This window comes from Pimephales promelas, chromosome 6, assembly GCF_988280905.1.
Source record: "Pimephales promelas chromosome 6, fPimPro1.hap1.1, whole genome shotgun sequence".
NCBI lineage: Eukaryota > Metazoa > Chordata > Actinopteri > Cypriniformes > Leuciscidae > Pimephales > Pimephales promelas.
In genome coordinates, this window is record NC_142774.1 from 13,690,326 (window position 1) to 13,706,309 (window position 15,984).

The window sequence follows — 15,984 nt, forward strand, 5'->3', positions numbered from 1 at the left end:
AGAAACTTGCGCTCTGCAAGCCAATGTCGTCTTGTGGTAACATCTCAAAGAGGCACAAAATCTCTTTCTCTGACCTTTACCATGACTGTTCCCTGCTGGTGGAATGATCTGCCTAACTCAACCAGAGCTGCTGAGTGCGTAGCCACTTTCAAGAAACGGCTATAGCTCATCTGAAATGAGCAGTGTTATGGGGGTAATGCATTACAAGTAACATGCATAATGCAATCAGATTACTTTTGTGATACTATAAGTAAAGTAATGTGTTACAAGTAACGTGCATTACATAATCAGATTGTTTTTAATGTTACAAGTAATGTATTACAAACCCGACCGATAAAGGATTTTGAAGGCCGATACCGATACAAATATTTTTTGGGTTTTAAAATCCGATATTCCGAAATATCGGCCGATATTTTATTTTTTTATTAAATATTGTTGGATTTCACACACGTGTAAAAGAAAAGCTAACTTTTCTGCACAAGATTCGTTTGATTATTTTTCTCTATGTCTAAATGTTCACTCCTCGCAAGTATAACTTACATTTTACAATGCAGGGACTGTAACTAGAGATATGCTAGCTATAAATAGAGTAATCATTACTTTATTTAGGCAGAAAAAGTTCATTGTGGTTTCCAAACTCATTAATGTTAACGTTAGCGGTCTTCCACTGATGATATTGGCATTAGCTTGCTTTATGGTTAGTAGTAGATGATGAGCCATAATTTAGCAATAACATCATACTGCAAGTTGTAAAACATACATTTTCAATATAACAGGCCAAGGAGAGATTATTGAAGTGTGTTTCGTCCGTTTTTATTTTATTTTTTAAATATTCATTTATCGGCCATTATAACTGCCGATACCGATATTATGGAAAATGCCTAATATCGGCCGGCCGATATATCGGTCTGGCTCTAACAAGTAACATGCATTACATAATCAGATTACTTTTTGATCTGACAAGTAATTAATTAATGTGCATTACGTAATCAATTTTTTTTATGTTAAGAGTAATGCATTACAAGTAACAAGCATTACGTAATCAGATTACTTTTTGATATAACATTTAAAGTAATTAATTACAAGTAAGGTGCATTACGAAATCAGATTACATTTAATGCATTACAAGGCATATGTATTATGTAATCACATTTTATTTTATGTCAAGGAAAATGACATTCTAATAAAACAAATACATTTATTTACAGTAAAAAAAAGTTATTGCAGATTAAGTATTTTCAATAACAATATTCACAGTATAAGTATGAATTGTAGCTGAAATACAGCGATTGATGCATTAGGTCCACTATTGTGGACAGATGATTAATCAGATAATTCTTCCAATCTAAAATCAAAACTTGGAAAACTTAGCTGTGATAAGACTAATTAGATATTGCTTGATGCTGAAAAATTAAAATCGACACACAACGGATTGCCACTTTGGTTGCAATGGTAGAGGTTTGTTCAACTATGCCATCAAAACCTGTGCAAATTCAAGAAAATGTTTTTTTTTTTTTTTTTTAATATAGCTGTCCACTGTAGTGACCTCTATGCATGAAAGGTTTGCTCAATCTTGTTACAGCAGAATGGATTTTGATTGGCTGTCAATATGTTTATCATTCATCAGCTAGATAAAGTTGTTCTGAAAGTGGTTCCAACAATATTGTTTCTCGGAGCTGCTATCGTTAGCTGTGTTGTGATCGCTGCTATTCTTTAATATTAAGAATGATTTTTTAGGATTATTATCTTTAAAGTTATCATCCTTCGTGTGAACAAGCCTTAACCCATTCATTGTGTTAGCTTAACTGAATACATGAAGTTAACTAACCACATAACATAGTCTAAATTACTGTATCATACACAGTATTACTACCGTATGAACATTACTTTGATACTCTACTCTCTGGCTGATAAAAAATCCTTCTTAAACTGGAACATTGACACAGTATTTATTTATTTATTTATTTTTTTGTAAAGCTGCTTTAAAAAAATTCTATACAAATAAATAAACCTGAATAAGCACTTCTCAAGTATGGAAAGAATGTTGGTGCACATTCCCAAATGCACACTAAAGCGACCCAAACTCAGAGCAAATGCAGAGAGTTTGTCTGGAAAAGCATTTACTGCGAACCGAGCCGCTCTTAGACTCCAAACATTGGAGGATAATGAGCTGCTCATTATCATTAAGAACATAGTGCTGCGCTTCACACTGAAACACGCAGCACATATATTTATTGATCAAATCGCAGCATTTGCAATTTGATAATACCACGCTAAGCCATTTCACTATTATATCCATTCATCGCATATACGTATAATAAGCTCCATTCAAATCATGTAGGTCTTCTGCTGTAGAAATGCATCATAAATGCAAATGCAGAAAGAATATAATGAGGTGTCTGAGAGACAGAAGATCAAATAGTGGGTGATCTTTGAGAAATGTGTTTGTGTGCTCATCTATGATTCCGACCTTAGAATGCCACCAAATGCCACCAAGATCGTGACCAGCAGAAGTTTGGCTTTGTTAGTGATGTCACCCCCACAACACCTCCTACCCCTTCGGCTGGGCTGCGGGGGAGAGCGTGTGTGAAATGTAGACAGAGCAAAACACACAGAGGGAGAGCGAGAGATGGACCACTCGTGAAACCGTTTCCTAGGCGATGAAGACTAACTCCAAGAGGCGGTTGAGATGAAGTGGCAGGAGCTCTGCTGGAGAGGGCAAGAGTGCCGGCCAGCATCAAACATCCTTCACCTGGGTAACACGCACCACATCGACCAACATTTGCTCCCACACTACCAACATTAGAATAATGTTACGAATACAAATTAATCTTATAAAGTCCTTGAGAAAAATGCCTCATGGCTATTTATTTACAAATAGCAAAGAGGACCGAAATGAGATCTGTAATAACATTTATAATTTAGATCGGTAAGTGCCTCCCTTTCATGACGGACATAATAATACCTACAAAATGAACACATAGCCTGTTGCATAAATTAAGCAAATATATATGAGAGCCTATTCTCTGCAGAATTTGGTTTCATTTATATTGAGACAGCATTGCAGCCAAATGACCATAACAATCACACTGCATGCCACAGGCTGCCATTTATTCATTTTCAATGCAAATCTGACACAGACACTGTCCATTATCATGCCCTCTATATAAATCTATAAATATACCAGAATGTCCAGGCTATTATTGTGGGATAATAAAACAACACCTAGACCAAAAACCATGTCTGTAGGTTAGAGATTGTCACTATCAACCCAAAAACAGATTCGCTTTTTAGAATGAAAGCACTTTAATTGGTCCAGTGCACACTCACCTATAGGACTATACATTTATTACACACTCACCTAAAGGATTATTAGGAACACCATACTAATACTGTGTTTGACCCCCTTTCGCCTTCAGAACTGCCTTAATTCTACGTGGCACTGATTCAACACGGTGCTGAAAGCATTCTTTAGAAATGTTGGCCCATATTAATAGGATAGCAGCATCATGCAATTGATGGAGATTTGTGGGATGCACATCCAGGGGACGAAGGTCCCGTTCTACCACATCCCAAAGATGCTCAATTGGGTTTGAGATCTGGTGACTGTGGGGGCCATTTTAGAATAGTGTAACTCATTGTCATGGTCAAGAAACCAATTTGAAGTGATTCAAGCTTTGTGACATGGTGCATTATCCTGCTGGAAGAAGGCCATCAGAGGATGGGTACATGATGGCCATAAAGGGATGAACATGGTCAGAAACAATGCTCAGGTAGGCCGTGGCACTAAGGGGCCTAAAGTGTGCCAAGAAAACATCCCCCTCACCATTCACCAAATTCTGACTCTACCATCTGAATGTCTCAACAAAAATCGAGACTCATCAGACCAGGCAACATTTTTCCAGTCTTCAACTGTCCAATTTTGGTGAGCTTTTGCAAACTGTAGCCTCTTTTTCCTATTTGTAGTGGAGATGAGTGGTACCCGGTGGGGTCATCTGCTGTTGTAGCCCATCCGCCTTAAGGTTGTGCGTGTTGTAGCTTCACAAATGCTTTGCAGCATACCTTGGTTGTAACGAGTGGTTATTTCAGTCAATGTTGCTCTTCTATCAGCTTGAATCAGTCGGCCCATTCTCCTCTGATCTCTAGCATGAACAAGGCATTTTCGCAGACAGGACTGCCACATACTGAATGTTTTTCCCTTCTCACACCATTCTTTGTAAACCCTAGAAATGGTTGTGCATGAAAATCCCAGTAACTGAACAGATTGTGAACTACTCAGACCGGCCCATCTGGCACCAACAACCATGCCATATCTATAATTTATAATTATGCAACAACAGTAATAATATATAGGCTAATAGTAGGTACAGTACAGGTAGGCCTAACATATTTGGACACATTACTATTTTTTGTGTTTTTTAAAGAAGTCTGTTATGCAAATCAAGCCTGCATTTATTTGATGAAAAATACAGAAACATAAATGGTAAAATAATGTTTTTCTTTTTAAATGTACTTTATAATATAATCTATTTCTGTGATGCCAAGCTGAATTTTCACCATCATTTCTTTTCAGTGTCACATGAAACTTTAGAAATCATTCTAATATGCTGATTTATTATCAATGTTGGAAAAAGTTGTACAACAAAAAGTTGTTGTATCACTTTTTCTCAATTAAAAAAAAAGTTTTTTTGAAGCTTTGATTGTGTTTACAGTGTGCAATATAACATGTGTTCATGTTTTGCGTGTAAAAGAACACAGTATTTTTCACACAATTTAATTATCTGTATACCCCTGTTTTTACTGTCCAAAAAACGGGCCGATAACTTCCTTGTTTTCTATTTTAATATACTTATAACCTTTTTCTGGATTCTGAGTTTAACATTTTTAAATATTTAAAATAGAAATATTCTGTACCAAAATAGATACCGTTCAAAAGTTCAATAATTTCAGGGTCATTTTTTTTCTTTTCTTTTTTCTGAAATAAATTAATACTTTTATTCAGCAAGAATGTTTTAAAGGTTCCATTCTTTTTTTTCTATTCCATTTTTAAACTTTAGTTAGTGTGTAATGTTGCTGTTAGAGCATAAATAATACCTGTAAAATTATAAAGCTCAAAGTTCAATGCCTAGTGAGATATTTTATTTAAAGGCACAGTATGTATTTTTTTCTGCTTTAAAAATAGCAAAAATAACTGTATCTACTGTATGTTATATATTTCTATTAGATGCATTATCCCAACAGTTTCCACCAACTTTCAAATCCGGAGAAATTTATAGTTTAATTCGAAGACACGGGACGTTTCTTTATTTCCGTTTCATATAACCTTTGACTCCTCTATTTTCTCTAACTTTCTGCGGAACCCGGCGAAAGATGAAAAAAAAAAACATATACCAAAAGCTTTTATAACAGTTTGTAACATTTAACATCACAATTTAACCAATTAAAAGTATGACAACTACTAAATAAACAGCTTACCATTGTGAAACATCCTGGAAAAGATGTGTTTGAAAAGGTTCTAATCGATTCTCTTCATCTATGTTCTCCGGGTCTGATTCAGGCTCAAATTGATATGGTAATATGTTTGATATTTTTACAATAACAATCAGCGCATTCATCGCCAATTAATGGTAAGAGGTGTGACCTTTTCTGGGCAATGTGCGATAAGTTGCTGTTGAATCACAACACAGGTATCGCTGGCACAATCGGAACTTGTTACGTATTTCTGAAGGAGGGACTTCATACTGTAGAACCATTATTTTCAATTGTAGTAATATTTCACAATATGACGTTTTTCTGTATTTTTTTAATCAAATAAATGTAACCGTGTAAGGGAGGCAGCCCCTGTGTTAAAAACTGGCAGGAAGTGGTCAGCAAAGAAACCTGTAGTAGAGGCAAAGGCTGTCCTTCAAATTGGGGATATTTTGGGACAGGTACAGCATAGAAGAGGGGGGTTTTGGGCTTAGTTTAGCTCCTCCTAATTGGCACAAGGCAGGCCCAGCTCAAAGGAGGAAGCTGGTAGTCAACGAGGTGCGAAAGCAGGAGGAGAGCATGAGGTGTATCAAGGCCATTTCCCAGGCCAAGCAGGGAGAGTGGATGAGATGGGAGGGTGTGGAACAACGCAAGTTGGGCTGGCAAGAGATGGAAGAGAGTAGGATCAGTTTCATTATTAGGTCAACATATGACATCCTCCCATCACCGCAGAACCTAAACCTCTGGGTAGGAGAGGATTCCTCTTGTCCTTTGTGTTCATCACCTGCCACATTAAGGCACATTCTGACAGGATGTAAGGTGGCTCTTAGCCAAGGTCAGTTTACTTGGCACCATGACCAAGTACTACGATGTTTGGCTTTAGCATTGGAGGGCAAGCGTAGTAAGACCAATAAGTTGCCGCCTGCAAAACATTAAACGCAGAAGACAATATTCCTCCGCCCAGGCGAGCAACCACCAAGAAAAGGTGTTAACACCAATTCTCACCCAGGACAACTAGAAACAAGGACTGGAAGATGCTGGCTGTTCTTGACCAACGGCTTATTTTTCCACCTGAGACTGCTACCACTAACTTACAGCCAGATATTGTTTTGTGGTCTGGATCAGCACGCATTGTTCAGCTGATAGAGTTAACAGTGCCATGGGAGGATGCAGTAGATGAAGCATATGAGAGGAATAAATTGCGGTATGCTCATCTGGCCACTGAGGCAGACCAGCGAGGATGAAGAATCCAGGTTTATCCAATGGAAGTGGGTTGTCGAGGTTTTTTTGGCACACTTTTTACAACCAGAGACATCGGATTCAGTGGCCAAGAGTTGCGTCGCACAGTAAAAAACTTATCTGAAGCAGCAGAAAGGAGCAGCAACTGGCTGTGATTGAGACGGAAAGATTCTAGCTGGCTATGTACAGGCCGCCACGCTACGGTTTCGTAGAATTCTTGAAGAGTCTGTTTGTATAGGTTGCACTGAAATTACAGTCATTACGTTCCTGTGTATATTGTTTGAATGACAATGGTTGGCCAGATATTGTGGTTTGCGGTAGGTGGTATGCCATACGGAACCGTTTGCCACTGAAACTGCTTTATAACGCACCAGTGGGGCTCGACAGCCTTAGTCAAACGGGTTGGCGGGTATGGTTGGGTTGCGCGAGATTGTGGTTAGGTCTATATAAAGGTCAGTAAGCTGGGCTGAGTTGAGTGGGGGATGGAGGGGGGTGACTCTGGGACGCCAGAGTCACTGTCGAGCCCTCTTGAGGTGTCGTGGGCTAGTCGACGAAACACTGAGGAGGACGGAAGGTGCCCACTTGAAGACCCTAGTCGACTCAATCCAGACGGTTTTCGTGGTGGTCCACTAGGGAGACCACACTGTTGCAGCCGTCGTGTGTGCTGACACGGCAAGTACACTGCAGCCGTTAACGCCGGACAGAAGAGGAGTCACACCACCATATAGAAAGAAGCATAAATGGATGGAGAAGCATAGTTTACTGTAAAGCTACGTCTGAGTTTTGCTTACATTGGCGAAAGCCAAGTATAAATCAGCATGAAGTTTTAACATCTACTCTCTTGTAATGTAAATCATCATAAATAATAACCATATGTTCTAGTTCAAATTTCCTCCAAACTAGCCTTTACATATTGTCTGCAATGCACTCATAGATCAAACATTGCAACAACCAGGTGTTTAGGAAAGTACTGTGGGTTTGTTTCTTGTTGCTATTGAGTGTTTTGGCAGAAAATAACATCAAAAGGGCCTATAGACCCGCTGTACCCTATCATAAAATAGATAGAAGACAATAGCAGCTATGTCTCTCATTGTCTGCAGCAGAAAAACAAAAGCACAAAAGCTTTTCATAAAACAGCCAATGCAGCTGGAGCTGATTTGAGTGAACTTTAGAGCAATGAAAAAAGTTTACGTTTAGAAGGTAAATAAATGAAGAGACACATACTGCCCAAAGAAAGTGATCATATGTATTAAAGCTTAATGTATCAACTGTCAGCATTGGTTTGCAGCATGATGAAACATGATCTAACTAAGTGCAGCAGTCTTTATTTCTAAATAGACAAAATTTCTCCAATATTCACAAAACAGAATATTAGAAATAGGAATAGGAGCAAGGATCAGGAACAGAAAAGAACAACCAACGTAACATGACATAAAACTGTATACTAACTGACAACTGAAAGACACACATCAGTATAGACAGGGGCTAATTAACTAAACACACCTGAACAGAACTTAAACCAATCAATGACCATGGTGAAAAAAAACTAACCAACTAAAACTAAACCAACTTAGAAACACAGACATGAGCACAACAGATCAAAAACAAACTCTAAACGTGAACAAACAAACACAAACGAGACATTCCCAGCTTTTTGCCTAGGGTATCTTGGCCAATTTTACAATTATTATTTATTTTTTATGAAAGTGCATATAATAATTATATGTACTTGGTGCATATAATTATAATATTACATAGTGCATATAATGATATTATTTGCATATAATTTTTATTGTAAGTCATATTATCTATTTTATAAGTTTTACAAAGCAAAAATTAAACCAATGACATGCATTATGAGAAACTTACTACAATAAGTAGTACTGCCATACAGTCCCAGTCTCCCTGCATGGGGCCCAAAGAGGATAAAAAAGATTGGGGATTCTATCTAATCTTTTCCTGTCAATGAGGATCTTCACACAGTATTATGCATACAGAGGTTATTATTTTCCTGTCAAATGCACTATAACCTGCACCATCTTTCTCATTTCCCATTTATAATCAAATAGCCTACTCATCACCCAGTCACATCTTCAATACTTAATCTGCAAATCTCTAAACATCCCATAGAGACTAGGCTCTAAGATTCCCTAAGAACAGTATAAGCACTCCGTATAACAACAAGCAATCTGACTGTGATTGCATCAAAAAGTTCAATGACATAACAAAGATGACACCTGAAAACAAACTGATTTATACAACCTATTCAACGCACACATAGACATAGTATTAACTAACATGAATAGTGCATGAGGTCTCATCACTTGTTCCATAAGTAGGGCAACGTGTCAAGTGGATTTCTATGATGATCTGCAAGGCTGCATGTCGAATCGCACCTGTCTCAAGAAGCACTTATCATTAGTCCTGTCTCTGCATTTTGGCAGGGAAGTTGATTATGTACCTAGTTTCTCACTGGTCTAATCTGCCCAGCACTGTCTGCTCAAAATCATAATAAAATCTGTGATGAGGCATAGTAGACCACTCTTGTGCATTCCCACAATGACCGTCCAGCTGGAGTTCTCCCAAATCACATTAAAAAGTTACAGTAAACAGCACACAATAATCAGAATACTACCCTACTGCTATGACGGCAGTTGTTATGAATTACATATCTCTCTGTGTACGTGCATTTCAATAGGAAAGAAAGAAGGTGAAACACCATTCTAGGTTCTTTACAGTGCCAATTTTTGTTTTGCACCGAAACAATGTACGGACAACGATGATAACAGTATACAGTCCGTAAACAGGGTTGACAAAGTATTTTTTTTAAAACAGCACATGTATCCAAATGCCTCGCTCTATGGGAAATGTAGCGAAAATTATGTTGAAAACAGGAGTGAAACACGTGAGCATGAAGCTCGCTTACCTCTCTCGATGTCCGTTGGACAGCGACTTGGTGCTGAGATTAGGTGTATCGCTGACGGAGAAACACTCGCTTCATGTAGTTTGTTAACCCAGCTTCTGAGTCATTGCGACGATTGGGCCATGTCAAACTGACGTCATACGCTGTCCCTGTTTTTGAACGTTGATTGGTCATTTGATTAATCAATCAAAGCAAATAATAATAGATAATCCATGTAATCCTCACTCGGGGAGGTGCTCATTTGTCTCTGCTGTGCTTTCTTTTATTTGTAATCCAAACCTTTGGTCACGTATTGTTGAGAAAAAAAAAAAAACAAAAAAAACAAACAAACAAAGGGATTTTGTGAAATATGGCAACCGTGAAACCGGCTTGCGGCTGACAGACATATTCGTCTGTGAGGGCTGTGCAATGCTAGGGAGTATGATGCATTATTAATCTACCTGTCTTTTCACACAGAGATTCAGTTACATTTGCGGACTTTCACCACATGCACGTTGTGGCTTGCTGCATAACAAATTTGGCAATAATAACCCGTTACGATATTTGATAGCTTCCGCTTTGTTGTATCTGCTTGTGACTCAGTGTGCAACTCCTGCAACCTACCAGCAGAGGGAACTGCTAACCTTGTTCATATCATTTTGTGAGCCATACAGCTCACGGAAGGGTGTGTTCGGAGCGGTTCGGAGTAAATATGCAATAAAAAAAGAAGCGGGTATTGTCGAATTAAACACGCATTGACGTATGTAGGCTAATGCTTATTCCTAGGACTGGGACACCGGCTTCCCATGGGCATGGAAAAACTGGAGTTATAACCTGGAAAAATAAAGAATTTCCCAATGTCATTAAAATAGCGGGGTTTTTATTTTATTTATTATTTTTTTTATTATTATTTATGCTCAGTTTTAGGCCAAGATATTTAATCTAGCCTATAAGAGAATGTCCATACCACGACAAAATCCTGTTGCTATAGCAATTAATAGAAGAAAAAAAAAAGTCGTGATGACTGAATGATTGACTACATTGCGGGAAGGGAAAATAAATATGGAACTTTATGACCTAGCTACATAAATACATAAGTAAATTGTTAAATAGGCTAATTACAGAATTAATAATAAACTTTCCTAAAATGTGAGTTTGTTTATTTATTTAGTACTTTACAGTTACACCATACAAGCAATAAAATCAAAATTATTGTTTATACATTATAATTTATTTGTTTATATAAGAGACTCGAACAATCTCAGTTGTAAAATAGGCTTATAATATACAGGCTATTTAAAATTTATTAAGGAATTATTATTGTTATTATTATTTATTTATTTATTTATTTATTTTTTGCTTTCAAGCCTACATGCTAAAATTGATTATGAAATTTATCAAAACATGCCTGATAGCCTACATTTCCTCGTCCGTTTGTGATCGTGACGTCACCTCATCTTGCTACCAGCTCTCTCACTCCCAGTGTCAAACTCTTGAAGTGGACTTTTCCAGCGGTGTCGTCGAGCTCTTAGTCTTAAACATGGGTAAGTCATTGCTTTGTCGTTTTAACGGAGAAGGCGACTTCTAAAAGTCGCTGAGGAGAACTGAGGTGTGTGAAGTGACAACTCATAGGGGGGGTGACATAAAGTGAAGGTTTAGCTAACTTTGTTGATATTGCATGAGCATGTCTATAGCTTCGGCCGCTATGTGAAACGGTTTTGATTCCTCAAGTTTCTACTAAGAAACTTCTACACTGGCTCTTTTAGTTTCTACTAAAAGAGCCAGTGTTTCATTCACAAAGCAATCTTAACTAAAGTACTAGCTTACTGAAACTTTTTTTTTATTGCGTTGTTTGTAATAATTTAATTATTTGCTTCGAATATGTACAGTATGACTATCACAAAATGAGATGCTAGGAGAAATGACAGCCTCAGTCACTGTGCACTTTCATGCATATTTTCTAAATACATTAAGTCAATGGTGACTGTCATTCTGTAACATTTCTTCTTGTGGTCTTTAGAAAATGTCATACATGGTTGAAACAATATAAGAGTATCTAGTCAGCAAATGATGATTGATTTTTCCTGTTTTTGTGGTGTGTGTGTGGTGGTGGTGGTGGGGGGGGGGGGTATTACTTTTAGGAAGAGGAAACCGATGAGGCAGATGCACTTCATATTAATCGTATTAATTTATACAATCATTAATATTGTCCCCCTTTCTGTCTGCTCTGGTATAAGCATTGTATGTTTTATTAGCAAACATGCCTTTCTCTATTGATACCGGTTTAAGTAGGCTCATAATAAGCTCATAATCAGATAATGGTGATTTTACTGTACCTTGCGGTGCAGACAACTGTGCCTTTTAATTTTGTTTAGACATTGAGTTTGCAGCAGCAACATATTACAAACTACTGTACTTCCAAATTTTCGACAGACTATAGTGTTCTCCAATTTTTCATCAGTGAACAGACACAAATTGACCTAAACAAGATGTTTCATACATTCATTATTTTTTATTATTATCATCAAAGTTATATAAACATGACAGAGGAAGAGACTTGTTATTGTCAGGAAAGCTCATCAAAAATACAGGAAACCTTCACATCAAAAAAACAAGTGAAAATAGATGTGCAGAAAGTTTCCTCACTAATCAAATTCACCTTGTTTGTAATGTGCATCAGGAGTAGTACTGACCAACTGCTACAGAATCAATCACAGCTCCTTTAAAACTTTTAGATGTGCTTCATTGCACAAATTGAATAGGCTAGATTTTATTTTCTAGGCACAAAACATTTTGTTCTTATTATGTGTGTTTTTGATCTGGGTCTTAGCATTTGAAAAGCACTGCTGTTTTGGGGCTTTCACTTCATGTTCTGTTATATGCTCTGTATACCAGTTATAGTTGGAATATGAAAAATGACAACACTCGTTTGTGCTGAAAAAAGACTGACTTTGTTGAAGCTCTCTCACTCATGGTGCTTGCTGATGGCCTGTCCCCTCTGTGTTCTCTGTAATATATGCACAGAGTCACATGAGGGATAAATAGCCACATTATGTCTCTCTGTTAGCCGCCTCCAAACATTCTCCTCTTGTGTGGGGGGCCTTTGATAATCCTGACAAGCGCCTCTGTTTTAGTGAGACTGCCCTCCCCTCCCCTCCCACCACCCTATTCTCACTCTCCTTTCACTGGTTGACGGTCAGTCTAATGAGCAAAACATGGGTTTGGGTTTATGGGGTTCAGGGATTTAAAGCTGGAATGCTGTCTCCTAGGCTGCACCCATGTCCTCTTACAGATGTCCAGTTGAAAGGTCAGCCAGTGACTTTGGCGTGTGTATGTGTTTTTGTGTGAGGCTACAAGTGCAACGTGTGCCACTGACACACCGACATCTTTTAAAATGAGGCAGTAGCAGAAACCAAGAGTCTGTATTTTTGCCAATTTGGTCATGAAGCGAGAGCTCAATATGTTTGTGAACGTATATTGTCTTCATGCACCTGTTCAATTACTGTTGTAAATCACTGAAACAGTACAGTGCTGGTGGGGGTATGGGGGGAGGATATTATAAAAAAAAAATACATAATTCATACAATTTACATACAATAACTGTAACACATGCATCTTTTGTATTATTATTACTGACATCTTGTGAAAATATGCATTATTATTATTGAGTGAAATGAAAATCAGTTTCATATTCATATCAGTTTTCATCAGCTCTCATACAAGTTTTCATATTCTTTTGTTATTCTTTCTTAGAGAAAAATACCAAAATCGCTTTACTGCTTGTTTAAAAGTACTCTTTTTGGAAATAATTATTAAGGTGTAATGAAAATATATTATTTATTTTTACTTGGAAACACCACATTGTTTTAATTTTCACACAAAAATCTCTTTTTCCAACAGGTTTTATCACGCAAACATGCTTGAGCTTCCGTTTACCACAGTTGCTGTGTTGAGGTATTGAATGTTTATAGGTGAATAAAAGTTTATCTGTTCATATAAAGGTGATTGTGTCCCTTCAGAAAATGTTGCACTATTTTTTAATGACAAAATTAATGTTGTTCAATTCGTTTTATCTCTTAATGATATGAAAACTGTGTGGAGGGACAGCAATTTTTGTTTTGTATTCCGAAGATGATTAAAAGCCTTACGAGTTTGGTGCGACATGAGGGTTGGGGTGAACTAACCCTTTAAAGATCCGTTCACACCAAGAATGATAACAAAAAAGTTAATAAATAAATAAAAAATCAATTATAACTACAATGACATCGAGTAATGGTGTCGATAGAGTCACTTAAAGAGCACTTTTTCAGCTAAATGTTAAATATTAAAACAGTGAGAGCATACCTTTAAAATGTGCTGAGAAAATGTAAAGTGTGCATTAAACATAACATCACCGTTCTAATATAGTTATGCTAATATAGTAATTTTTAATATTTTTTTTTTAATCTTTTTTTGTTGTTATGAAAGGGCCTTAAGACATGGAAAACCCATTGTACCCTAATGGAAGAAGTTACTGTGTGGATATGATTGCCCTTTCTTCCACTATTTCCTGTAAGGATTGACAAAGTTAAAATTTCAAAAACAGACAATATATCCTCAAAACTGGCCAAATCTGTGAAAACTGGCTTGTATTCTACATATTTTCTTTTCTTTGTCCTCTACCGAGACATGCCCTTTAAAATTTTCCAAAGAAATAATAAACAGTCTTCAGAAGAGATGGGAGTTCAGTTAGGTTTGAACCACCCTCACATTTCCCTGTTTTCATTCCCCCTTCTGAGACTGGAGTTTTGATTTATTCTGGTTGAAAACAAATCTGCTGGCTCATGCAATCTCAGGAGTGGATCTTGAGGCTGTGAGTGATTTCTGTAGTGCAGTGAGAACCTTCCTCTTGAAATCCACCCACAGGTAATTTAAGAGAAAACTGGAATTTCTGTGTCCTTGGGCAGCATTTAAACACCATGATCCCACGTTCCCCAATATACCAAAATTGGGGAATGTGTTTGATACAATTTTATTAAATAGACAAGTGACTATAAGCTCAGACTTGCACATGATTGTGGCTTTTTATAGTGTCCTATAGTGTCATAGATCTTCTAAAAGCATGCTCTTAAAAAGCATCCCCTCTGAGGAGAAAAAGACAAAAATAATACATGCATTTTGTAACGTACGGACAGAGACGGTCGGATCCATGTGCAGCACTTTATTAAGACAAGCAGACATGAAAACTGGCAAACAGTTAAACAAAGGGGCAATCCAGAAACTCGTGGTCTAAACAGGCAATGGTCGAGGCAGGCAGCACAGGTTCGAGAGCAGTCCAGGAAACAGGCAAGGGTCAAGAGTCCAGGGAAACACGGAGACACAGAACAGGGAATAACGCTCGGAATTGTACGCTTACAGGGTAACAAGACTTCGCAAGGGACACAGGGAAAACTCAGGCTTAAATAAGGAACTCAATAACCAATAAAGAAACACAGCTGAACATAATGAAACACAAAGAGTCCATGGGGAAACAAACATGGGGAGAGGGTGCCCTCTAGTGGCTCTCGAGGGCACCACGGCTGCTGATCGTCACATAACCCCCCCTCTAAGGAGCGGCTTCCAGACGCTCCTAAGAGCTCCGGGGGGAGGTCAACGGGGGCTGGGATGGAGGGCCAGGCCCATGGAGAGGCAGGAGGCCAGGCACATGGAGAGGCCTGGGGCCGTGGAGCGTGGGTGACCAGGAAGGAGCAGGACGTGATGGCGGCCAGGGCAGAGCAGACACAGGCGAGGTCCATGACAGCCTCGCCTCCATGGCCCTCACGGACTCAGAGGTCCATGTCAGGATCACCTCCATGGCCCCCACAGAGTACTTACTGCCCCCCCCCAAAAAATACTTGGAGAAATTCACGGGAGGAGCCTCTGGGTGGTGAACTGGTACAGGAAAGGCCTCCCGGAGCTTGAAGGGTGCAGGCAGAGCGAGGCGCAGAGGCGGGGCCGGCAGGGCGAGGCGCAGAGGCGGGGCCGGCAGGGCGAGGCGCAGAGGCGGGGCCGGCAGAGCGAGGCGCAGAGGCGGGGCCGGCAGGGCGAGGCGCAGAGGCGGGACCGGCAGGGCGAGGCGCAGAGGCGGGGCCGGCAGGGCGAGGCGCAGAGGCGGGGCCGGCAGGGCGAGGCGCAGAGGCGGGGCCGGCAGGGCGAGGCGCAGAGGCGGGGCCGGCAGGGCGAGGCGCAGAGGCGGCGCCGGCCGGGCGAGGCGCAGAGGCGGGGCCGGCAGGGCGAGGCGCAGAGGCGGGGCCGGCAGGGCGAGGCGCAGAGGCGGGGCCGGCAGGGCGAGGCGCAGAGGCGGGGCCGGCAGGGCGAGGAGTCTGGGCACGCTCACCGGGGCCTGGCGAACCAAA

The 15,984-nt window shown here is 39.4% G+C and overlaps 2 protein-coding genes across 3 annotated transcripts in view; one reads left to right on the forward strand and one right to left on the reverse strand.

Annotated features, from left to right (window-relative positions):
- wdr17 (WD repeat domain 17) overlaps nt 1-9,741 on the reverse strand; it is a 35,716-nt gene extending 25,975 nt beyond the window's left edge. Inside the window, exon 1 of the mRNA XM_039690928.2 lies at nt 9,635-9,741. The gene's annotated coding sequence lies outside the window, so the exon portion shown is untranslated. The remainder of the gene's footprint in view (nt 1-9,634) is intronic.
- Nucleotides 9,742-11,050: 1,309 nt separating this feature from the next.
- The window catches only part of gpm6ab (glycoprotein M6Ab), a 61,977-nt gene continuing 57,043 nt past the window's right edge, over nt 11,051-15,984 (forward strand). The window contains exon 1 of one of the 2 annotated variants that reach the window (XM_039690975.2): nt 11,051-11,154. In XM_039690975.2, the coding sequence (XP_039546909.1) occupies nt 11,151-11,154 (4 nt within the window). In that variant the 5' untranslated portion in view covers nt 11,051-11,150. The remainder of the gene's footprint in view (nt 11,155-15,984) is intronic. The other variant, XM_089132139.1, reaches the window with a different exon arrangement.